This window comes from Mustela nivalis (genome assembly GCF_964662115.1).
Source record: "Mustela nivalis genome assembly, chromosome: 9".
Lineage (NCBI taxonomy): Eukaryota > Metazoa > Chordata > Mammalia > Carnivora > Mustelidae > Mustela > Mustela nivalis.
This window is the reverse complement of record NC_139028.1, coordinates 70817192-70841185: the sequence shown is the minus strand read 5'-3', so window position 1 is coordinate 70841185 and position 23994 is coordinate 70817192. Positions and strand designations below refer to the sequence as shown.

The following is a 23994-nucleotide window of genomic DNA, read 5'->3' as shown; positions in this document are numbered from 1 at the left end:
TTCCTGAAACAGGAGAAACAGGTTGGGAAAACAGAGTATGGCTGACCTAGTGGAGATACTTGTGTTTGTGCCAGAGGAGAGACTTGGAGGGTAAAGGACGGGGGAAATGAAATCTTTGTATTATGAGCTTAAGTAATAGGAATTTAACTTTGCTTTCATCATGTGACAAACTAAGGTGGAATGTCTTGGGATTCTGTTATGAACTGCTGGGCTCCATGGATATACTGGATGACCTTGTACTTGGGGAGCTGCTATCGTGATTTCCCATCTTACTTATTTTGAAAATGGGTAAGGACATGAGAATTTGACCAGTGCTGAGTCTGATCATATGAAGAAACAATTACTCTATTTTGAAAGTTCTACAGAAAATGTTCCCCCACATGTCTGAGTTCATAATAGTTTCTCTTTGACGGATTCAAACCAGTGGGGAGTATATTAAAGTGAACAGGTCTCATGAAGACCAATTAGACCACAGGGGTGTCTGAAGGGGGCCAGTGCTAAGCTCTGAGGAAGGATAGCTAGAGAGGATGAACAGCTGGGCATGCTCCATGGAGAGTAGAATTTCAGAAATAGTAAGGAGTTAGGAGTAAGGGGAAGGGCAGCAATGAAAAGAGTGATGATTAAAGGGAAACAAAAACAAAGCGGGAATCCCAGCTTCCGCCTAAGTTGATTCCACCACTGTGATTCTGATCTGTCTGAACCAGAAAAGACTGAGTGAGGAGTTGGAGACATCAGTTATCTGAATAGCAAGGGGTAAGGGTAGAGGGCTAAAAACACAAAGATTACTTGAAAGACTGTAAAGTAAATTAGACCTGAAATCCTCTCCTCTTACTCTTTCATTTGTTCATTCTTTTGTCCTCTGGAGAAACTGAATTAGACTCCTCACTCAGTCTTTTCTGGGGTTCTGTGGTATACATTTGCTTGCTTATTATTATTATTGTCCCCTTGCCCTCAGCCCCCACCCCCCAGTAGGTTTCTACTTTCTTTGAACTGCTCCAACAGTTGTTGCTTGTCTTTTACCTTCCAGATTCAAAGATTTTGTTGACAGTGTTTGAGTGCTATTATCTTTTCTCCCATGTTCTTTGTCCTCCTTGATTTATATCATTTAATATTGCTTTGCTGTCATTTTAGTGGTGTTTCAGGAGGAAACTGTATTTTCAGTCCACATTTTTACTAAGGTGTTGCCAGTAAGACTTTTGTTACGGGGTCAGACATGTCTGACTGGCTCACTCTTTCCAGGATGCTTCCCAGTCACCAAGAACAGCTGGGAGCTGGGAGGAGGCATCTTACTGAAAATGGGAATTTAAAGTTGAGCATTCTGAAGCATCAGGCACTTCTGTCCCTGGCTCTTTTCTTAGGTCAGTGCTTTCACTGCAGCCCTCTCAGGTGGTTTTTTTCCTCCCACAGTCCCATTACTCCTCGAGAGTTGGAAGTAGATGTTCTTCTTGTACCTTATCACTGTTTCCAGACATTTCTCCCTTTGTATTCCTTTTAAATTCCCCAGCTTTGAGTCTCATGCCATCAAATTGTATCACTTATTTCCCTTCATTATTGCTGTCATCCATAAAAATCTCTGGGTCATTCACTCTCATTTCTCAAAAAGTATAGCTCGTGGCTCGTTTCACTCCCCACAACACTACTCCTGATTTAATTCTCGGTGATTATATTACGTACGTGGATAATCCTTTCAACACCCTGACATATTCCTTGAATAACAGTGTCCCGCTGATATTATCCTCTCCCATTTCCTGCATTCATTCCCATGGTCATACCTTTGATTTTCTTAGTTCCCAAAACTAACCCCTCCATAATGTCAGGCGGATGTAGCTCACTGTCTCACCACCCCCCCACCACCACCTTTTATCTTCCAGCCATCTCCTAGTAACTTGATTTCAGCACTCTTTTGACTACCACCTTTCATTGTCCATACCCTTCCTGAGGTCCTCTCCTCACTTCATAACCAGTTTAGATCCCAGGATCAGTCAGTATAATGATTCACTTGCATATACTTTTAACTCCATTTACCCTCTCTTTTTGTCATTTCACAAAACCACAATATTGGTTAAAGCCAGCTTTTTGCCTAAACCTGTGCAGTAACCATGCTGATTGGTCTCACTTTGTTTTTTTAAATGTATTTTATCCTTTTTTATTTTAAGTATAACTAACATACAGTGTTATATTAGTTTCAGGTGTACAATATAGTGATTTAACAGTTCCATATATTACTCAATGCTCATCAAGATAAGTGTGTTCTTAAATCCTCTTCACCTATTTCACCCAAGCCCCCTACTATCACCCTTCTGGTAACCATCTGTTCTCTACAGTTAAAAGTGTGTTTTTGGTTTGTCTATCGTTTTTCCCCCTTTGTTCATTTGTTTTGTTTATTAAATTCCTCATGAGTGAAATCACATGGTTTTTGTTTTTTCTGAGTGTCTTATTTTGCTTAGCATTTATACTCTCTAGATCCATCCATGTTGTCACAAATGGCAAGGTGTTGTTCTTTTTTTTATGACTGAATAATATTCCTGTGTGTGTGTGTGTGTGTGTGTGTGTGTACATACTCCATCTTTACCCATTCATCAGTCAATGGGACACTGGGACTGCTTCCATACTTTGCATATGGTAAATAATCCTGCAGTAAACAGAAGAATGCATATATCCTTCAAATTTGTTTTTTAATTCTTTGAGTAAATACCCAGTAGTACAATTACTGGATCATAGGATAGTTCTATTTTGAATTTTTTGAGGAACCTGCATACTGTTTTCCACATTAGCTGTGCCAGTTTGCATTCCCACCAACAGAGCACAGGAGTTTTTTTCTCCACATCCTTGCCGACACTTGTTTCTTGAGTTCTTTTAGCAATTCTGACAGATACGGAGCAATATCTCATTGTGGTTTTGATTTGCATTTCATTGATGATGGGTGATGTTGAGCAGCTTTTTATGTGTCTGTTGACCATCTGTATGTCTTCTTTGGAGAGATGTCTATTCATGTCTTCTGCCCATTTTTAATGGGATTGTTTTACTGGTGCTGATTTGCATAAGTTCTTTATATATTTTGGATCGTAACCCTTTATTGGATATGTTATTTGCAATTATCTTCTCCCATTTGGTAGGTTGTCTTATAGTTTTGTCAATTGTTTCCTTTGCTGTGCAGAAGCTTTTAATTTTGATGTAGTCCCAATAGTTCAGTTTTGCTTTTGTTTCCCTTGTTTCAGGAGACATGTCTAGAAAAATGATGATATTGCTGATGTCAGAGAAATCACTGCCTCTACTCTCTTCTAAGATTTTTATGGTTTAAGTCTCACATTTATATCCTTAATCGATTTTATTTTTGTGTATGGTATAAGAAAATGGTCTAGTTTCATTCTTTTGCTTGCCAGCACTATTTGTTGAAGAGATTGTCTTTTTACCATTGCATATTCCTGCCTCCTTTGTTGAAAATTAATGTGATTGGTCTTACCTTAAATTCATGTCCGTATCTCTTAGGCTCTTAATGCTGCCCAACATTGTATCTTCCTAGTCATTCTTCTTCCCATTATCCAAGATCAGAGCTCCACTAACTTTTTCTGTAAAGAGCCAGATAATAAGTATTTTAGGCTTTGCATTTCATGCAGTCTTTTTCACAACTAATCTACTCTGCCTTTGTAGCAGGAAGTACATAGGCAAAATGTAAATGAGTTGAATTTGAATTTTATGTAATCTTTGTGTTGTCATAATATAGTATCATCTTTATTTTTCCCCCAACCATTTAAAAGTATAAAAATTATCCTTAGCTTGCAGGTGATATAAAAACAGGATTTGGCCCCCAGCTGTAAGTTTGCTGGGCTATGTCCTAGGTTATTTCATACCTTCTTTACTTCTCAAATTTCTAACACTTCTTTCCCCATTCTCACTCTTAGATGATTACTTTGCTTTCAATTTCATTCATGAAATAATTGTAACAATCACCACCCCCACTATATCTACCCCTTTATTGGAATCTGTATGTATATATGCAGCTTTCCCTTGTGTTACTGTAGTACAGTACCTTACCATTGTGTAACCTAACATGTTTGTTTATTGTCTGTCTTCCCCTCTAGAATCTTAGCTCCAAGAAGGTAGGGAGTTTTGTCTTTTTATATACTGATGTATACCCAGTACTGAGAGCAGTGTTTAGCATGTAAGTATTCAGCAAATACTTGAATGAATGAACACTGGTTACCAGACTAGCAAGCAGAAGTTTGGAGGAATTTTTCTCCAGAGAAACTTACCTCTCCTTCCAAGAGAAAAACTCACCTATTTTGGTACTTGGAGATCTCCTTGAGCACATTAAATGGTAATTTTACAAACTCTTTGAAAAAACACCCACAATAACAAATCCCCATTTTATAGGATTGACTCAGTATTTAATATGCATATATGATGTGTACATGCATAAAACCAAAGTTTCACAAAATAATTTTTTAAATATTTTATTTATTCATTTGACAGAGATCACAAGTAGACAGAGAGGCAGGCAGAGAGAGAGGAGGAAGCAGGCTCCCAGCTGAGCAGAGAGCCCAACACGGGGCTCAATCCCAGGACTCTGGGATCATGACCCAAGCCGAAGGCAGAGGCCTTAACCCACTGAGCCACTCAGGGACCCCTCACAAAATAATTTTTATATGTTATATAATATTTTCCATTCTATTCTGTCATTTGGGACAGGTGGGAAGAAGGTTGGTTGTAAGTGACTAATTTCACAGATCACTAAAAGGTTTGCAACCAGAATTTCGAAAAATACTGCAGGGTGTCCTAAGAACAAACCTTGTCATGTACGTAGGGCTTCCAATCAGCTCTCGTTCTTAAACACACTCTTACATATGAATGGATAGTCAAGGATCTCCAGACATTTAAGAAAAGTTTCTAACACAAAAGACAGAAACAAGGACTGAAAAACTCAACACGGACAATTCAAGAAATACAACATTAGAAATATTCTCAGAGAAATAAAATATTGCATACCCCAGTGGAACAGAATGCTATTTAAAGGGTGAGGGGGAAAAAAATAATAATAAAGGGTGAGGGAAGAGTGGGCAAGAAGGTACTCTAGTAAATGTAAGACAGGATAATTTAAATATAAAAATTTAAAAGAAGACTTGGAATATGGAAATCTTTCAGAATAAAAGAAGTAGAAAAGAGAAGAAATGATAAATTATCCTAGGACAAAAACTGTACAGCAGGCTTAGAGAACAACTAATCCAGAATGAAGGATAATGATAGACTACTAGAGGGTTGTCTCCAGTTTGAAAAATAAACTGATAGGCTACCTGATGTGTTTGAATGTATTGAGAGTTTTAGGTAAATGAATTATAGATACTTAAGTGCTAGCCACTTAAAGCATGGAAAAAGAGGCACTGGCTAATTTCAGTCAAAAAACCAAAATGTAATATTATGCTAATGGAACCAACTATGAATAATACATACAGTCATAATATATTGAGGTTATTTACCTAAGGTGATAGAGATACATTGAAGGATAGAGAAATAATATATGTGTTTACAAGAGGGCATTAGAGTATATATGCATGGTCTATTTCTTTTTTTTTTTTTTTTAAGATTTTATTTATTTGATAGAGATCACAAGTAGGCAGAGAGGCAGGCAGAGAGAGAGGAGGAAGCAGGCTCCCCACTGAGCAGAGAGCCTGATGTGGGGCTTGATCCCAGGACCCTGAGATCATGACCTGAGCCGAAGGCAGAGGCTTAACCCACTGAGCCACCCAGGCGCCCCTGCATAGTCTATTTCTTGTAAGAATAAGTAGAATAATAGACCAAACTGAAAAATCAAGAACTAGTTATAAGCATATTATTATGGAGATATATCCCAGAAGAGATAGCTAAAAGGTAAGAAAAAGGTGGTTCAATTTTTTTAAATATACAATATTGGTAAAAATAAATATAAATAATGTATTTCATGTTTGAAAATCTTAGTGTTTAGAGAGGAGGGACTGTTTTCCTCAAGTGTTACGTTAGGACACTGGGAAACCAACAATACTCATTTAGCATTCCTCTGAAAGAAGGTTTTAAAATTCTCCCTGCTTTGGGACTAAACCTTGTGTTACTTTGGTATTCTAGGGATTTCAGTAACTTATCAGCAATAGGGGGACCATCTCTAGGAACAGACAGTATTCTGGCCCTATACACTATTGTTATCAAGGTGGGGACCAGCAAGTGATGTGTGATGTGGCATAGCACATATACATGGCTTTACAGGAAGTGAAGGACAGAAAATCTCCTGGAAGGAGGTCAGGTAGGAGGAAGCATCCTGGCCAGGCACATGGTAATGGAGATGGCTCATAGAAGACATTCCTGGGTATGTTCAGAAATAACTGATAGAAACTGGTTGCGTGTGTGTGTGTGTGTGTGTGTGTGGTGTCCTGGGTATGTTCAGAAATAACTGATAGAAACTGGTTGTGCATGTGTGTGTGTCTCGTGTCCTGCCATAACCACTAGAGGCACAATCCAAGGAAACCATCATCACTGATGCTGTGCATGACTCCGTTTGTTCTGGACTGGCATGGCCTGGGAAAGTGTTGAGCAGATCAGGTAAGGTGGAAAAATAAGAAGGGAACATCCAGAAAGCTGTTTGATCACTGGAGGGGAAAGAGGGTGAGGAGGTGCAGACAGACCTGGCAAAACCATGGTCCCGCATACATAAAACTGGTCCCTTCTGCTTCCTAACCTTCTGACTTCCACACTTAAATCCCTCACCAGGGAATTTTTCAAGCCTCACAAAGAAGTGAGAGGGCCCAGTCTGGGTGGGAGGGTGCCCCTGGACCTGTGTCACTCCTTAAAAAAGAATGAAGTAGAAAAACTTAGACACAGGGAAGTAAGGAAAGGGGAGGGGAAGAGTGGGTACTAAGGGAAGATTGGGTGCTAAGTCCACCTTGCCTGTAAAAAGAACTCTGATGTGGCCTAAAGATCTAGGAAGACTCTAGGTCAGAACTCTCTCCTCTCCTGCCTACTCTGGTATGTCAGAGCCCATCCATAGTTCTTTGGGCTCAGCATTACCTTCTCATGGCCAGAAAATGAACCATGTAGGAACCTGGTTCTTTGACAAGACTCTGTAAGCCCCTCCCATTCACCTTTTCCCTTTTCTGGGTCCCTACAAACATTGATCAGTTTTTACAATATCCCAGTTTCCAAGTACAAAGGTAAAAGGCAAGGCTCCTGCCCTGAAAAAGCTCACCATATTTGGGTGGAGGCTGGGAATAAAGAGGCAGATATAAAGACATAGTTTATATTGCACTTAAGTCAGGTTAGTCTTTCTAGCTTAAAAGACCACTGACCTTAGGGGAAAGTTGTTTAGGTGTGAGCAGGGCAGAACAAGAGGAACTAACCTCTTCCTTTTTTTTGGACCCTCTTTATTTCTATTACATCACCTAAAATTACTTTCATTTTCTTGGTATATATATACCTCCCCCAAACCCTTGGCTCTGGCTGTGCCAGTTTCTCCCAGTCACCCTTCTCTTTACCAAAGCCTGAGTTTTCTTTCAGTCTCCAGACAGGCACACTCCACTCATGGTAGCCATAGTCTATATTCTAGGACAGTGATGGCTAACATAAATATTACATTCTCTAGTAGCCACATTTAAGAAGTGAAAAGAAACAAACTTTTTAAAAAATATTTTATTTATTTATTTGACAGAGAGACATCACAAGTAGGCAGAGAGAGAGGAAGGGAAGCTCTCTCAGCAGAGAGCCTGATGCGGGGCTCAATCCCAGGACCCTGAGACCATGATCTGAGCGGAAGGCAGAGGCTTTAACCCATTGAGCCACCCAGGCACCCACAAATGAAACTATTTTAATAAAATTTTTAATCCAATATATTTGAAATATTTCCACCTTCAAAATACTGAGATATTTTTTGTTTGTTTTTTACTAAGTTTTTGAAATCCAGTGTATATTTTACACTTACTCAGCCATTTTACACTTACTAGCCACATCTCAAGTGCTCAATTACCACATGTGGCTAGTGGCTATTGTACTGAACAGTTCAACTAAAATTCTGCTTCCACGAGTGTTCTTGGTAATTCTTCACTAAACAGTTAAGGCCCATCAGACAGAGGCATTACCATGTATTTACTTTAAGCCTCTGTATATCAATCAAGTCCCTGAGAGAACAATTTTGAAGAAAAGGCCTGTAAGGTTTTAGCTAGAGTGAGCATTCCATTTAACTGTCAGACGTAGACAGCCCTAAATTGATCCCAATCACAGATTGGGATTAGCAATCACAGATCCACAGTGCCTCATAGACATATTTAACCCCAAGTGTCTCCAAGGTTGTTCCTTGGCCAGCAGAACACCCACAACAAAGACTTAACATTTCACTAATGGGACAGTACCTTCACAGAGCAGCTTGGAGGGGCTATGATGAAAGGGCATCCAGTCCTACCCGTCTGTTCCAACAGGCACTAGGGATTCAAAGGGGCTAAATAAATTTGGCACAGTATCAAACATACTGTGTTAGATTCTGGTATCAACAATAATCACATGGGAGGGGCACCTGACTGGCTCTGTCCTAGAGCACGCGACTCTAGATCTCGGGATCCTGAGTTCCAGCCCTTGAGTTCCGTATGCTAGATATGGAGCCTACGTAAAAATTTTTTTTTTTTTTTTTAAGTAAAGGAGAAAGAGTCATACGGGAGAAAAATATCAAAAATTTTTCTAATTAAAACATTTCCACAAACTAGGAAAAGAACTACCTTTAACTGCTATTGTTTAAATAAAGAAACACGGGTATTCCATGCGAGAATTTGAAATCCATAGGTGAGTTCAATCTCCTCATAGTGAACCAAGAACCAGAGGCCCAGAAAAGTTAAGTGTTTTGCCCAAGGTCATCCAGCAAATCTGTAGCGGTGGTGATGAGCTCTGTATCCTTTCCACTATCCCGCTCCACAGTATCTCCACTCACTGAAAAATATTTTAATTGGAGACACTGTGCCATCTCCAAGGTTCTCTTCAATTACCTGCAGAGGATGACCCACACTAGGAAGACCGGTCAGCGCTCCCCCCAACTCTGACTTAGAGGTCAGCCGCCCAGAATAGGATGGTAGCACCGCAATTCTCCACCTTCTGGATTCCCGGGCGGAGGAGGCTACTGGGACGGGGGGGGGGCAGGGCTGTTTGCCAACTGCACACCTTCCGGAGCCTGGCCAGACCCGGCCCGGCCCAGCCCAGTCGCGACGCTGCAGCCCAGTTCCTGCAGAAGGCTGGGCTTAAACCGTCAGCACTCACCGCGACGCAAGCGCGGAGACCTAAACAGATGCTAGGGCCGCGAAAGCAGAGATTGTTAGAAACCTGCGTCCGGGAAGCGCGTGCATGCGGGCGGCGGGTTAGAACCCAAAGTGCCCGAAAGGACCCGACCCTCCGGTTGGGGTTGGCTTGCTGGAAGAGATGGCTCGGCCAGTCGGTCTCATAGGAGCGTCTCCACGCCTACCACCCGCCCCCGCTGCGCCTGTAGGATATGCCTCACTCTCCAGCGATCCCTGGGGCTTGGGCTCCCTCCGGCCTCAGGGGGTCTGGCGACGAACCGCTCCGGCCTCCCAGGGGTCGTTGGGAGGCTCGCGTCTGAGATCTCGTGTTTGCTGGGGGTCTCCCTGGGCGAGAGGACTTCCCAGGGCACTGGCGGGCCACAGCCCCCGCTGCTTCTGCGCCCAAGAAAGACAGCCTCGCGCCCCAAAGCTCTGTTGAGCCGAGGCTGCCCGGCTAGAAGCGCCCCCTTCGATTTCCTCGCCGGAGCACGCCGGAGAGGCGCGGGCACAGCGCAGCCTCCGGGCCCTGCGCACCCGGAACCGTTTCCGGGGCGGATGCTTTTTGTAGCTGACCCGGCGCGGTCGGTGACGCCAAGGCCCAGACGGAAGTGCGGGCGGAGGAGCCCGAGCCCGAGCCCGAGCCGGATCCCGAGCCGGAGCCCCAGCCGGGAGCAGGTCTCAGGGGCTCCGGGCTGTGGGAACCGCTGGGCCTGGCAGCGATGGCGACCCTGTGGGGAGGCTTCCTTCGGCTTGGCTCCTTGCTCAGCCTGTCCTGCCTGGCGCTCTCAGTGCTGCTGCTGGTGCAGCTGTCAGACGCCGCCAAGGTGAGTCCGCCCAGCCTTCGCTCCAGACCGGAGCTCCTCCCCTCCTCCGGCCCTGCGGAAACTGAGTCTGTCAACCTGCTCCCTACCCATTCCTCTCCCAACCCTGATGGCCCGACCCCTGGCTTCACAGCCCTTGCAACACCCCCATACTGCCTGATAGCACCAAACTGCCTGCTAGCGCTCTAGCCCTCCAGCCTGACGTTGTGACAGTCACTGCCCCCACTGCCACCCGTAGCCCTGACACTACTCCCCCTCTTTCCCGCCGGATACCCCGCCCCCGTTTCCAGCTCCACCCAGTCTTCACCGTGCCCACGGCGGGGACGCAAATCCTCCACCTCCTAGCCGTTTCCCTTCCCAGCCCCGGCAGCACCCACCTCAAACTTTACCTTTCCAACTCTGAGAGCCTTTAACTTTCCACCCTGAAGCTCCTTAAGTCTACCACCGTCCTCCACCTGCCTCAGAGACAGCCCTCTTCCTGCCCCGCCCCCTGTCCCCTAAATCAAAATTACAAGAAACCCCCAACTCACGGAGATCTTCCCGGTTAGGAACTAACTCATTTCAACTCATCCCTGAACCAGTTCCCTTCCCAATGTAGGAACTTGCCTCTCCTGGCAGCCTTCCTTGCCAGTAGGACCTACCCAAAGTCTCACCAGCCCGATATTCTGACCTAACTCCCTCCAGGATCTCTTGGCCCCCTTTTTGTCTTCTTTCTTCTGGTATTTTAGTGGAGAAGGAAGGGTCCAAACTGCAAGGCAGGTAAGGTTGTAGCCTTTCCCCTTGCTCCACTTCTGGGCCCTTCTCATGCCTTTTCATGCTACTCTTTTAGTCCGCTTCATGCTCCTACCCTCCAGACCTGCTCTGCCCTGGTACACACTTGTGCTTCCTTCTTGATGAGTTAGTTCTTTACAGGGGAAAACAGAAGGAATTCACATTAATATGATGGGAAAACAATGAAATTTGCATCTTTTAAAACTAGGAGCTTTAATCGAGAATATCTTTAAATACAGGGGCTGGGAAAGACAGGTTAAATGGGGACAGATGGGGGGGTGGTTTGATCAGGAGTTCTTTTAGAAATCTTTCCTGCCTCCCACCAGCAATAGGGACAACAGCAAGTATCCTGTCTTTCAAAACATTACTGGCGTCCTCTGCACATCTCCTGTCATCACTTTAATAGTGTATCGTAATGATGTATTTATCTGACAGTCTCCATTACTAGGGTGTGTCCTCATTACTGGCAGAGACCATGCCTTACACTTATCTGAATCCACTTCATTGAGCACAGGGTCCAGCACTGAACAAATGCTCACTAAGTGGTGGCTGAATGAACGCGTTGTCAACAGCTCTGCCAGACATAGCACCATATATAGGAACAGTAGGCCTTGTCCTCTGGGGACTAATGAGCCATTTGCCTTCTCAGATAAATTCCCCTTTGCCGATGAAACTTCTCCTAGTCCCTGTACTCATATATTTAGTCACCTCTTTCTCCACGTCTTGAAACTTGCTTTATCAGTACTTATCCTCTCTGTCCACCAGGGATTAGAAGCAAAGTTTCCTGGGAAGAGTAGACCAAACTGATCTCAGTTAGACTCCAGCTACTTCCCTTGTGTACTTCCTTTCTAAATATAGCTGAATGCCTCTACAATTTCACCCTTCTGTAGAGTTCTGGTAGGACCCCCTTTGTCCATATTAGTGCCATTCTACTGAAGGGTGAAAGGATTGTGATTAGAATTGTGACTTGTTTTGAGAGTAATTTGTAGTTTGATTATTCCTCATCCTTTTGTAATCGGATTCTTATATGCAGGCACAGTTATTTGTCTACTGTGTCTTTTTACTGGCAGGTAGCTGGTGATAACATTAGCACAGTTGGACTGTCATGTGACCTACAAATGTCATTAATAAATCACAGATCACGTACAGGTATTATTTCAAAATAATTTTATGTAATGTATATGCAGATTCATTAGCATTACCAAGAAGAAACTGTGGCTTTTATAAACTTCTGTCTGTCAAAATGAATTGTTTTAGAATATTTGACAGGGTATGCTTAGCAAAATGTATATGGTGCAGTTTTTTAAAATATTGTTGCTAACCTGTTAACAAGCTATACTAAGTTTCCATTTTTGTTGCAGAATTTCGAGGATGTCCGATGTAAATGTATCTGTCCGCCCTATAAAGATAATTCTGGGCATATTTATAATAAGAACATATCCCAAAAAGATTGGTAAGTATTCTAGATTACTGAATTGCCTGTCAGATTTCTTTTTGTGGTTGTCATTGTTAGCCCAGAATGTTCATCCAATGTATTGTTTCCTTTTTAAATACAATTGACCCTTGAACAACATAGGGCTCAGGTGTGCTGAACCTGACACAGTCAAAAATCTGCAAGTAACTTTTGACTCCCCCAAAACTTAGCTGCTAATAGCCTACTGTTGACCAGAAGCCTTACCAATAAAACAAGCAGTTGATTCACACCCATTGTACATGTTATATGCATTATATACTATACTCTTACAATAAAGTAAACTGGATTAAATGTTACTAAGACAATCATAGGGAAGAGAAAATACATCTGCAGTACTGTACTGTATCTACTGGAAAAATTTGCATACAAGTGGACCCATGCATTTCAGCCTGTTGTTCAAGGGTCATCTGTATTTCTTTTTAAGTATGTCAAATTCCACTTCTATTTGAAAAAGTGAGAGTAAGGCACTGAGTGTGTGACATAAACATAAAGGAATATAGCCAAAACACTAAGCCCCAAGTAGGGAGGGTTTTATAATGGACAGAGCTGAGTTCGTAGCACCTACACTGGCCATAGCTACCTTCCTGTGCCCTCTTAAATTTTAGTCTCTCTTGCTTTTCTGTGGAAGGTAAGCAAGCCTCCTTTATCTGGGTTATACTTTGCACAACTTGTAGGTTTTAATGATATATTGTCAAATATAGGAGACTGTTTAAAAGTGTCAAAAGGAGGGGCACCTGGGTGGCTCAATCATTAAGCACCTGCCTTCAGCTCAGGTCATGATCCCAGGGTCCTGGGATCAAGTTCCACATCAAACTCCACATCAAGAACCACATCAGGCTCCCTGCCCAGCTGCTGCGCTCTCTCCCACTCCCCCTGCTTGTTTTCTCTCTCTCGCTCTCTCTCTCTCAAAAAATAAGTAAAATCTTAAAAAAAAAAAAAATTCAAAAGGCTCAGGATGGAATGGGCATGAGCCACGTATATCCTTGTTTCCCTGTTGATGTGCTGTGGATTTACCTATATCAAGAAGTTGCTCCCTCAGCCCTTGGAGTATCAAGCAGGCCTGTGATGACTGGGATCTTGACTCACTGGTCACCAGCAGCCTTCTCTATTTATGGATCTTACAAATAATAGCTTTTCTACATACAGCATAAAATGATTGGGAAGCAGTTTTTTCTTTAAGATTTTATTTATTTGTTTGACAGAGAGATCAAAAGTAGGCAGAGAGGCAGACAGAAAGAGAAAAAGAGAGAAAAGCAGGCGCCCTGCTGAGCAGAGAGCCCGTGAGGCTTGATCCCAAGAACCTGAGATCATGACCTAGGCGGAAGGCAGAGGCTTAACCCACTGAGCCACCAGGGGCAGCGTAGCAGTTGTTTTATAGCAAGATGGATGGACTCCTTCTCATGTTATTGTGATGTTTTATGGTTTGTAAACATGATAGAATATTGCTGGGGTAGGCATATAAGAAAAATAAGCTCCCAGTGCTTGGAAATTTTACATGTACCCGATTTCATAGCTAAATAATCAGCAAAACTTTAAAAGCAAGATTAAATTCATTTGGTTACAATATTACAGGTTTACTTTGAAAAAGAAAAGGCGGACTTTGAGCATGTTTCTTTTTTCTGATGCCATTTTCTGTTCTTCTAATGGTATATATATAGTTCAATCTGATATTAGATAAGCATTTCTTGAAAACTTTTTCTGAACTTCTGTGCTGCACTTTAAATTGTCTCACATTAAAAAAGTAATTTACGGCACCTGGGTGGCTCAGTTGGCTAAGCGACCGCCTTTGGCTCAGGTCATGATCCTGGAGTCCCAGGATCAAGTCCCACATTGGGCTCCCTGCTCAACAGGGAGTCTGCTTCTTCTTCTAACCTTCCCTCCTTCATGCTTTGTCTCTCTCTCAAATACATAAATAAAATATTTTTTAAAAAGTGATTTAATTATATTCTTATAGATTTTATATCATCAAGTTACTTTTATGATACAAGAAAGCTCATATAAGTTTTTAAGTTATTCCTATACATTTTCCAAATACACTAAGCACTTATAATTAGTTTAATCTATTATCAGGAATAGAATATGATGTCTATTATTTGAGTGGCAGGTGAATTCACTGTTCAAGTGTTTAGCGCTAATCTTTTCACTGACTTTTTATAATTCCAGGTTCAGACAAAACCATATGGCATTCACTCTGGTTTTGGTCAAAATAGGGAGCTTTGAAAAGAAACAGTTGAAAACAAGGCTCCTTTGCGATTTTTTATTTCCCCTCTCCCTTGCTTCCTTCCTGCAGCTCAGCCTTGTACTGGAGATAAGTTCTCAGCTTTTAACTGGTTTCAGAAGGGTAAGCAGGTTATGATCAATCAGGGCGTTATGACTCTACAAAGCTTCCAATACCTGTTTGGTCCTAGATACAGTTTTACCTTCTGGCTTCCATTTTCTCCCATTTTTAGCTTTAATTCTTTATCGACTTACGCTGTCTGACAGAAGGAAAGTTTGAGTTCTGTGGTTTGTGTTTGGGGTGTGACGTTAGCTGATGATAACCTTGTTTTGGCACTAGGGGGAGGTGTTGCCTAGTTCTCAGAGTGGTTGAATTCTGTGTCTAGGTTCTGTGTTTTTGACTAGCTAGCCAGAACCAACCTTCCTCTCCCACAGTACACAACTTTTTCACAGGGCTTAGTATCTCCTTGTTATTAAACTGTATCTGTACTTAAAAATAAACACTCAATACTCAACACCTAGTTCCCCCAAGTAATTCCTAGGTATTATTATGAAGGCTCTGAAGCTGAAAAGGGAAACTAGGAGGTAAGTCTTATTTTCCTGAGGTTCAGAGAGCTACAGGAGAGCCAACCTAGGTGGTAGGAGCCCTGGGTTCTGGTCTTTTTAGCTTCTAATCTACTCTGTGACCCTGTGCAGGTGACTTCTCTGGAAGTGTTGGCCTGGATGACCTCTGTGATTGAATGGGATTTAGCTTCCTCTGTCCATTTCTTGCTTGTATCAAGTTGGATACATTTCTGGTTTTGTTATATGCTTGGAACAGATAACACAAACTTGTATGGTCTGAGTGTGGAACCTTACATACTACCAGTTGAGGCTTATTTTTTCATTAGTATCTTTGTTAAAATCAAATTACCTGTTAGGGATAACTGATTGAATTTTTATCATTTATGCCATTTTGGGTTTTCTCTCCTATACCATGGCTCAGAAGGAGCAGGACATGAAAACATAGATTTTGCCAGGCAGAGGGAAAGATGTAGCCTAGAGCATTGGGTGCCCCTAAGAAAGATGTGGGGAACGAGACAGGATCCTATCATGGTTCTTCAGACAGTCAGAAGTGCCCGAGGGAGAGATGACAAAAGAAAATTACCTAGCAGTTGACAGGACAGGAGAGTTTTGCCTACTTTTGCTGAAGGTGAACAGAGTAATAGGCTCTTAATAGTTGGGGAAATTCATAATTTAATTATTTCCTAGAATTGGCAGGCTTCTGGGAAAAGATTTGGGGTGGAGGGAGATTTTTTTTATAGAGTTGCTTTTTTTATAAGCCATAAATAAGTGGCCTAGAAAATGGGGAAAAAATAAAGAACATCCAACAACAAAAACATTTAGCCTTCTATTATTTTTTATATACTTCTTCTGGGTAATCAGTTTTCATTTTTAAGTACTTTTGTTGTCATAATCCTACTTCTCCATGTTTTCAATAGGCTTTTGCTCATTTATAAAGATAATTTTTTTAAAAATGTAGTTGTTTCTTATTGCACTTTTGACCTTTTTCCAGAGTTTCAGAATTTAGCAACTGTTCAGTGTGATTAGCCATGCATATACCACTCTGTGGCAGTTAAGATTGATGTTAATTCATAAAAGAGATAATCTTATATTTGAACAATGCCCCAAGATACTTTAAAGCATTTAAAGCAATTTTTTCTTGGTAAATGAACAAGTCTAAATATAACTTGATGTGCTAAGTAGGTTTTGATCCCATTTGAGATTTTTCAGGTGCATTTTGTAACTGTTAACAGCAGCACTTTTAGAAATAGCTACTACATATGTGTCTTTTTGGTTCTTAGACTGTTAAATCTCACCATATTGCTAATACTGAGGGAGCAAATGATTTCACTTCCCTTATTATTTGTTCCTTAAATTCTTAAGTTCAGTGATTATTCTGGATCTCATGAAAGTTTTGACCAATATAAGTAGAAAATCCAGGTAGGCCAAACAAGATTTTATCCTCATTTTTTCAGCGATTGCCTTCATGTTGTGGATCCCATGCCTGTGCGCGGGCCTGATGTAGAAGCATACTGCCTACGCTGTGAATGCAAATATGAGGAAAGAAGCTCTGTTACGATCAAGGTAAATAAAAAGATTTCATCTGCTTCTGGAATAGTTTCTGATGGTATCTAGACAAACAAGACAATTTTGGACATCTGAATTCTATTTCATTCACTCAATTACTGTTCTTCCCTCTCATCCCCACCAGCCACTAATCTCTTCCTTCTTTATCCCCAATACCAGCCCCATAGGAACCGTGGGTCTTTTCTTTGCCTGCCTCATTGAGATGCTCTGTGGATTGCTTAGGACATGTTACGTGGGTGTGATATGTGAAATGGCACAAAAATGCCCTGCATGTAATTAGCATATCCTGAAAGATATCCCAGCTTTTCTATGAGCCACATATGCCAGAAGCTGGTGAGAGCACAGCATGACTAAGCCCTTTTCTTCCTGTCCTCTCAACCCTTGGCGGGGGATGGAAGTGGGAATATATATATATATATATATATATATATATATATATATATATATGTATATATGTGGACTATTCCAGAAATATTATTTCTGGATTCTAAGATTTCCTTTCTTTATTTTTATACGAAATAGAATGTAGATCACTCTCATCACCATTTGTACCTCTAATGGATTCAATTACTTTATTTTGGTGACTAACAGTTCTTCTCCCTAATTTTTTTATATGGAGCTTCCCATTCATTTCCCCCTGAGATAAGGCCTGTGGGGAATCGGGTGGTCAGCTGTAACAGTTACAAGATTTCTGTGGGAGAATTCCTGCTCCAGCAGGCTGCTGTCCTGCAGAGAAATCCTCACTGTACTTTTTTGTTTTTTAGCTAAGTTTTGGATGTGTAAGTTATAGACCCTAAAAGTCACTTATTGTAAGTATAGAATTGAATAAATTTTAGGAAATTTAAACATTCCCATCACCCCAGAAAGATCCCTTTGCTCATTTACAGTTAATCTCATTTCCTCCCCTAGCCTTAGACAGTCACTATTCTGCCTTGTGTCTCTACAGATCTGAATATTTCATGTAAATAGACTCATACAACTTGCAGTCTTCTGTGGCTGGTTCTTTTTGGTTAGCATAATGTTTTTGAGGTTTATCCATGTTGTAGCAAGTTATCAGTAATTAATTTCTTCCTGTTACTGAATATCATTTTATTATATGAATATAACATTTTCATTATCCATTCATCAGTTGATAGACATTTGGGTTATTTCCAGATTTTTACTATTAGGAATAATGCTGTCATAAATATCTATGCACATATCTTTGTGTGGATATATGTTTTCCTGTCAGGTAGATTCCTTAGAGAGGTAAGTTTATTTTAACCTTTTAAGAGACTGCCAGATTGTCTACGGCCATACCACCCTGAACGCGCCCGATCTCGTCTGATCTCGGAAGCTAAGCAGGGTCGGGCCTGGTTAGTACTTGGATGGGAGACTGCCAGATTGTTTTCCAAAATGCTTGTTGTCCCATTTTACATTCCCACCAACAATGTGTGAGGATTCAGTTTTGCCTCATCCTTGCTAACATTTGGTACTATCTTTAGTTATAGCCATCCTAGAAGTGGGGGGAGAAAGGTGTCACACTGTACTTCCTGACAGCGTACAGATTAAGATTTCAGGAAAATCACTGGCCTGAAATGTGTTTTTGTATATCTAAATTAATCTTAAAGAGTATTCTGTTGAAATTCATCTGAATTATATTTTTTGTTAGGGTGTTAGGGTTCTTTTTGTTGTTGTTTTTTTAGGGTTCTTTTAAGTTATCTAAACACCATGCTGCTGAATCTAGGACACTGTAATCAGGTCAAAAAAGAAAACTGGTGTGCGAGTAGTGGTGACAAATGATTTGCAGTAGGTGAAGATGGAGTTTTAAAGACTCATAATAAGATCCCAAAGACAAAATGCTCTCTTTTCTCTTTTTCTTTAAATAATATTTTGGTGAAGAGTTGAGTTTATGTTGGAATCTAGTTTGTATAGAAATCCTATATGCTTGGCAGAAAAATCAGTCTTTGCTGTGGTTTCACTATTATTACACAAAATTCTGATTTCTTGGCTTGAATAGAGATGTAACTTACTTTCAACTTCCTTCAGGTTACCATTATAATTTATCTCTCCATTTTGGGCCTTCTGCTTCTGTACATGGTATACCTTACCCTGGTTGAGCCCATACTGAAGAGACGCCTATTTGGACACTCACAATTGATACAGAGCGATGACGATGTTGGGGTAAGTACTTGGCATGTCTCAGCTGGTGTATGGCCAGTCTCTGTCACCATCTGATATAAAGAGCAAGTGAAAAATAGTTACATATAGATGTTTCTGTGCTGGGGCAGATCCTCAACTAGGGAAGCTAAGGACTGTTCTAATTTTAGTATGTCTCTTCATGAGGAAATTGCTCTGGTTAGCCATCAATATGGCGGTCTAAATTGATGATCCTTGGTGACTGTGCTGTATAAGGCTTTGCCCTTTAGTATCAAGGGCACAATTTTCATTGCCTTTCCATGTTTACACCAAGAAAAGCTACTGAGATAGATTTCTCCCCAAGCTCCTGTCTGGATACTATTCTTGGCAACATGACCAAATATATAGAAGGCAAAGAGGCTTTAGTGAAGGGAAGCATGAAGACAGTGTTCTTTTCTTAATGAAGTGCAGCTTGATAACCTGCTGATGTTTTATATTTCTTTTCTCCTCCTTAAAAAATCTGTGATCTCTAGAGAAAAATAAAACCATCATTCTCGCTTCTCTTCTTTTCTTAAAAACACATTTCTATTTATACATATAATTGGTTTAATCAGTGTGTAAATTATTTTGTGGTTTCCTTTTTGTATTAACATTACTTCATTCAAAAATGTCTGGTAATTAAAAAAAAAAAGATGTCTGGTAATTGACATAGTCCACAAACTTGTTATTCAGTATAGCTTAGAATTATGTTGTTTTATCATTAACCTCTTTGGGCCTATTTTCAAATTTTCCAGTATTTTATTATTCTATATATATAATTATTTTTAGAAATTACTTTTTATTTTTTATTACTTTATTGGCCTATGTTCCTTAAAATTGATAAAATTCAAGAGTTTCAAGAACCAATTCTAAAAGCTAAACCCAGGGTGAACCCTTGCTAACTATATTCAAAAGTCCTTTTATCTTGGAATGGCTTGTGGACCTGTTGAGAAAAAATGAGAAGAGGGAATTCTGACTGGATGGCTTGAGTTATTACTACAAACAGAGCCTGCTTTTTGATCAATATATTGTTATCAAACAAATATCAGTTACGAATACTCAACTTATTCAGGCAAGATTTGATTTATGTTTTGTCAAGAACCTATAAAGAAACATTTCTGCTTGCCTCTTTTTCCCTTGCTTCCTTATGAACTCGACCAGCACATAATGAGTTGGACCTGTATCAGGTCCTCTGCTAGGAACTAGGAATAGGGAGATGAACAAAATAGAAACAAACATGTAAAAGAAATGACTAATTATAGTATGTTTCCACCTTTTATTTTTAATCATGTAAGAAATGCCGATTTGTTTTTGAAGAATTCCAGGAGGGGATTATTGATAGGCTGGGAGAAAGGTCAAGACTGAGATCTGTTGTGGTCAAAAACTAAGCATGTGGGACAAATTGGGGAAAGAGAGCTAGAAGGACAGGAGGTTGTGTACCAGAAGCATTAGAGTCTCCAAAACTGTTCTCATGTCACTTTTCATTCGCATATGACAGATATTTCTCAGCCTCAACAACACTGACATTTTAGGTTGGATAATTCTTTGTTGTGGGGGGTTTCCTGTTCATTGTAAGATACTGAGCAGCATCCCTGACCTCTGCCCACCTGATGCCAGTTACCCCTGTCATCCCAATCATGATAATCAGACGTGTCCACAGATATCGCCAAATGTCCCTGGGGAACAAAATCACCCCCAGATGAGAACTAACATATGAAAATGTTATGTATCAAAAGCCACATAAACTATTTCTTAATAGGCATATGGATAGATAGAAAGTCTGACTTAAACTATATCCTTTACAGTATTAAATATTTGGTTCCTGATTTTAGAAATAAACATTATTAACGTAGTGCACATAGAACATAAAAGAAATGGGTGCACAAATACGTAGGTGAAAACATGTAGGAAAAACATTTGATTGGTGGGGTCATGTGCTTACTAACCATTTTGTTCATCAGTAATCAATTCTGTGTATATATTAACTGAAAACATTATCTCTGAGAGTCCTGACTAACTCTGGGCTATCTATTGAATTGATTCTGGGCAGAGAGAGGTTTTCTAACCTCTAGCTGTGAATTTCTGGTAACAACTCTGTATCAAAAAAGTTAAATTTAAATTCCTACAGTTGTTGCTTATCTTAACATGAGAATTCTTGACTGTTTATCTGCTTTTAAAAATGTCTTTGTTAAATTCTCAGTTACATTCTTTCATTTTTGTTCACTGTAGAGCATTTTAAATCAAGTGAGAGGTAGTACAAATAGTTAAGAAACTCACTGCAAGTAGTCACAATATTTATCCTATCATGTATCCATGACACATCATTGCTATTATCAAAGCATTGCATTAAAACATGTTTTGTGTTTATTGTAATTTTATCAGGTGTAAAAAGAACAAACATATAAAAAGGGTAAATCTCTATTTGCATTCTTCTAGCACCCATGACCACGAGCAGCTAGTTCATTCTTGTTCTGATAGGTGGAAAATGGACCAAAAGGATTAACCGGTTTGTTTAGTCCTTTAAATTTGTTCATTAGGAAAGTTTTTCTCCCTCTACCTTGAAGGGTAGACAACAGGTCTATGAAATTGAGAACTGCTCTCCTGTTAAAGTACATCCTTCTTCCCAGTCTTGTTTATGTCAAAACAAACTAATGGTAATACTATTTTATATACAAGTTCATTGAAGCACTGTATTCCCATAGAGTCATTTTAATCTTCTTGAACAAAATCGGTGTGTTGAGATGATACGACACTAAGTCAAGGTGAGGTGAGCTAAGTGTTGTGTTCATTTGTTAGATGACCTTGGATCGGTTTATTTCCTTATGGGAAATCAAGTAATCCAACAACTTTAGCCTCCCTCATTCCTGACTTTTTTTTCTTAAATCTTTGAAACATTTTGAACTTTATGAAATTGTTTTTACTATCTTCATTTGTAAGGTTAAAAATTTTTTAAATGGATCGTCCTCTTTCCTTGTCTTGTAACAGTTGTTACCTAAATTAAGGAAAAAGTTGAGGAAATTTCAGTAAAGAAGGCAGGGAAAGATTCCTTATAGAAAACTTTTTGAAGTCTTTGAAATGTAGACATTGTATAAGTGAAAGACAACCAGGCATGGTAGCTCCATGTAGTTAAAGTTGTATATATAGTTCTGTGGTTATGCACAGCTTTCTATAGACATGCTGACTCTTGCCTTGGATGTATAATAGAGCTTTGGCAAACATGCATGCAAAATAATATTTCTTTCTTTGAGGCAAGGTTAATGTAAGAGGTACAACTTGTTGACTTGGATCCTATTTTGGAACATTTAGAAGCTTTGCTAACACAGGGTTCAGGAAAAAGAGATCAAGGAAAGGGCAAACAGAAGCAATAAATTAGTATTGAATGCTTTTTGTCATTTAGGCAGCTGTGTTTATATCTCTTTCATAGATAGATTAGCATGGTGGTTTCCTGTGTCATGACTACAAACATCAGTGGCATTGGTTTACTTTGACCAGGATAGGTTGGTTTGGGGTAACCCTTCAATATCCTCTTTCTTAAGGCAGCAGCTCACATGGAAGCCCCTGAGTGCTCAGCAGTGAAAGATTCAGGTGTTCATCTAATAAAAATGCTCAAGTAATAAATCCTTACTGTCCTTGGTAATAGAGGGTGATTGTAGCCCTTGAGTTGCGTCTCTTCATTACAGATTGGAGGAGAGGAAAATGAAAAGGATTTTGGAAACCAGTCCATTTAGTGTGTGTGTTAAAGGTGCAGGGAAATACCAAAACCAGTTAAGATCAGATCCATCTCCCAATCATGAATGTGGCCGGCCCTAAGATGACAAGCAACAATTCTAATATAACGGGAGTCAAGAAATTAAAAGACAAGTCTTTCCTCTGCCAGATTAGCTATATAGTATTGAATACAGCAAGGAAAAGCTCTACTTCCCATATCTGTAACATTTGAATTTTAACATGAAAGTATATTTTCTTTCCCCTACCTGTCAGGGAAGGCTGGCCTTTAACATTAATGACCACTGTCTTTGTCTTGGTACTTGCTTCTTATGGGATATGTCTTTGGAAATGATGATTCATGGAAACATTTCACAAATACCTTCTCATCACTTAAGCTACTTGAACCACCCATTTCTGTTGTTGAGTTCATCCTACTTCTGGCACTTGAGTGCCTGGGAGTCCTTGGCCCCAAGAGATGGTCTGTTTATAAAATCTAGCTGCTCCTATCTCTGGCTGGATAATTGCCCTTTTGTGTGTGTTGTACCCTGATAATGCCATCTCTGATGTTCACCATTCCTGGACTTGCAGGATCACCAGCCTTTTGCAAATGCTCACGACGTGCTGGCCCGCTCCCGCAGTCGAGCCAATGTACTGAATAAGGTAGAGTATGCACAGCAGCGCTGGAAGCTTCAAGTTCAAGAGCAGCGAAAATCCGTCTTTGACCGTCATGTTGTCCTCAGCTAACTGGAAATCAAAATTGAAGGTGATTAGAAAAAAATGAGGCAGACAACTGAAAAAAATTGACTGAGTTTTCCTGGGTTTTGTTTTACTACCCTGTTGAGTTCACCAACTCTTGCTGGGAAATTCAGAATTGGAAACAGAAGTGTGCTTGGTATTTTCTTTTCTTGTTAACGTATTAATACAGACATTTTTAAGAGCACACATCTCAATGTTGGCCAATTAACCTTTTTCCTATTTGTGACTTTTACTAATAAAAATAAGCCTGCCTATAAATTATCTTGAAGTCCTTTACCTGGAACAAGCACTCTCTATTTCACCACACAGTTTTAACTTGGTTTTCAAGGTAATTTTCAGGTGTTTTTTTGTTTGTTTGTTTATCTGTTTGTTTTTCTTTCTGGCAGAGGAGGGGAGGGATGCTGGGAAGTGGTTAACATAACTTTTCTCAAGTCACTTTACCAAACAAGCTTTTGTAAATAGATTTAACATTCTATTTTCAAGTTTCATTTCTATTTTGCAGTGTAGCCAGCCTCATCAAAGCCCTGAATTACCCATTTGAATTTTGCACTGACTATATTATCTAGGTATCTGGTTGGCCTGTGACTGCACTTCATGGTAAAGTGGATCTGAACTACCTGGTGGCTCTTCATAAAATGCATATTTTCCTCATGTACTGTGATGTCTGATGCAATGCATCCTAGAA

General features: G+C 40.3%; 1 protein-coding gene and 1 long non-coding RNA gene across 4 annotated transcripts; one reads left to right on the top strand and one right to left on the bottom strand.

Annotated features, from left to right (window-relative positions):
- Positions 1-2658: 2658 nt before the first annotated feature.
- LOC309840736 lies at positions 2659-9407 on the bottom strand. Of its 2 annotated transcripts, XR_014298762.1 has the most exons (4): positions 9259-9351; positions 4789-4887; positions 3464-3569; positions 2659-3227 (listed from the first exon to the last, which is right to left on the bottom strand). It is a non-coding gene; the product is annotated as an uncharacterized lncRNA (long non-coding RNA). The 2 variants fall into 2 exon arrangements; XR_014298761.1 differs by lacking the exon at positions 4789-4887 and having other exon boundaries at positions 9259-9407.
- TMEM9B (TMEM9 domain family member B) lies at positions 9258-23567 on the top strand. 2 transcript variants are annotated; one of them, XM_082683135.1, is made up of 6 exons: positions 10445-10855; positions 11938-12016; positions 12229-12320; positions 16577-16685; positions 18717-18851; positions 23142-23567. In XM_082683135.1, exons 4-6 carry the CDS (start codon positions 16602-16604, stop codon positions 23295-23297), a joined length of 375 nt encoding a protein of 124 aa, XP_082539261.1. In that variant the 5' UTR covers positions 10445-10855; positions 11938-12016; positions 12229-12320; positions 16577-16601; the 3' UTR covers positions 23298-23567. The 2 variants fall into 2 exon arrangements, with proteins under 2 accessions (XP_082539260.1, XP_082539261.1); XM_082683134.1 differs by lacking the exons at positions 10445-10855; positions 11938-12016 and adding an exon at positions 9258-10099.
- Positions 23568-23994: the final 427 nt, after the last annotated feature.

Excerpts from the sequence above, each read along its gene's own strand:
- TMEM9B (XM_082683134.1), top strand. The coding sequence starts at position 9,995 with ATGGCGACCCTGTGGGGAGGCTTCCTTCGGCTTGGCTCCTTGCTCAGC. Across the intron at positions 10,100-12,228 it reads AGCTGTCAGACGCCGCCAAG|AATTTCGAGGATGTCCGATG; the intron begins GTGAGTCCGCCC and ends TTTTTGTTGCAG. Across the intron at positions 18,852-23,141 it reads AGAGCGATGACGATGTTGGG|GATCACCAGCCTTTTGCAAA; the intron begins GTAAGTACTTGG and ends CTGGACTTGCAG.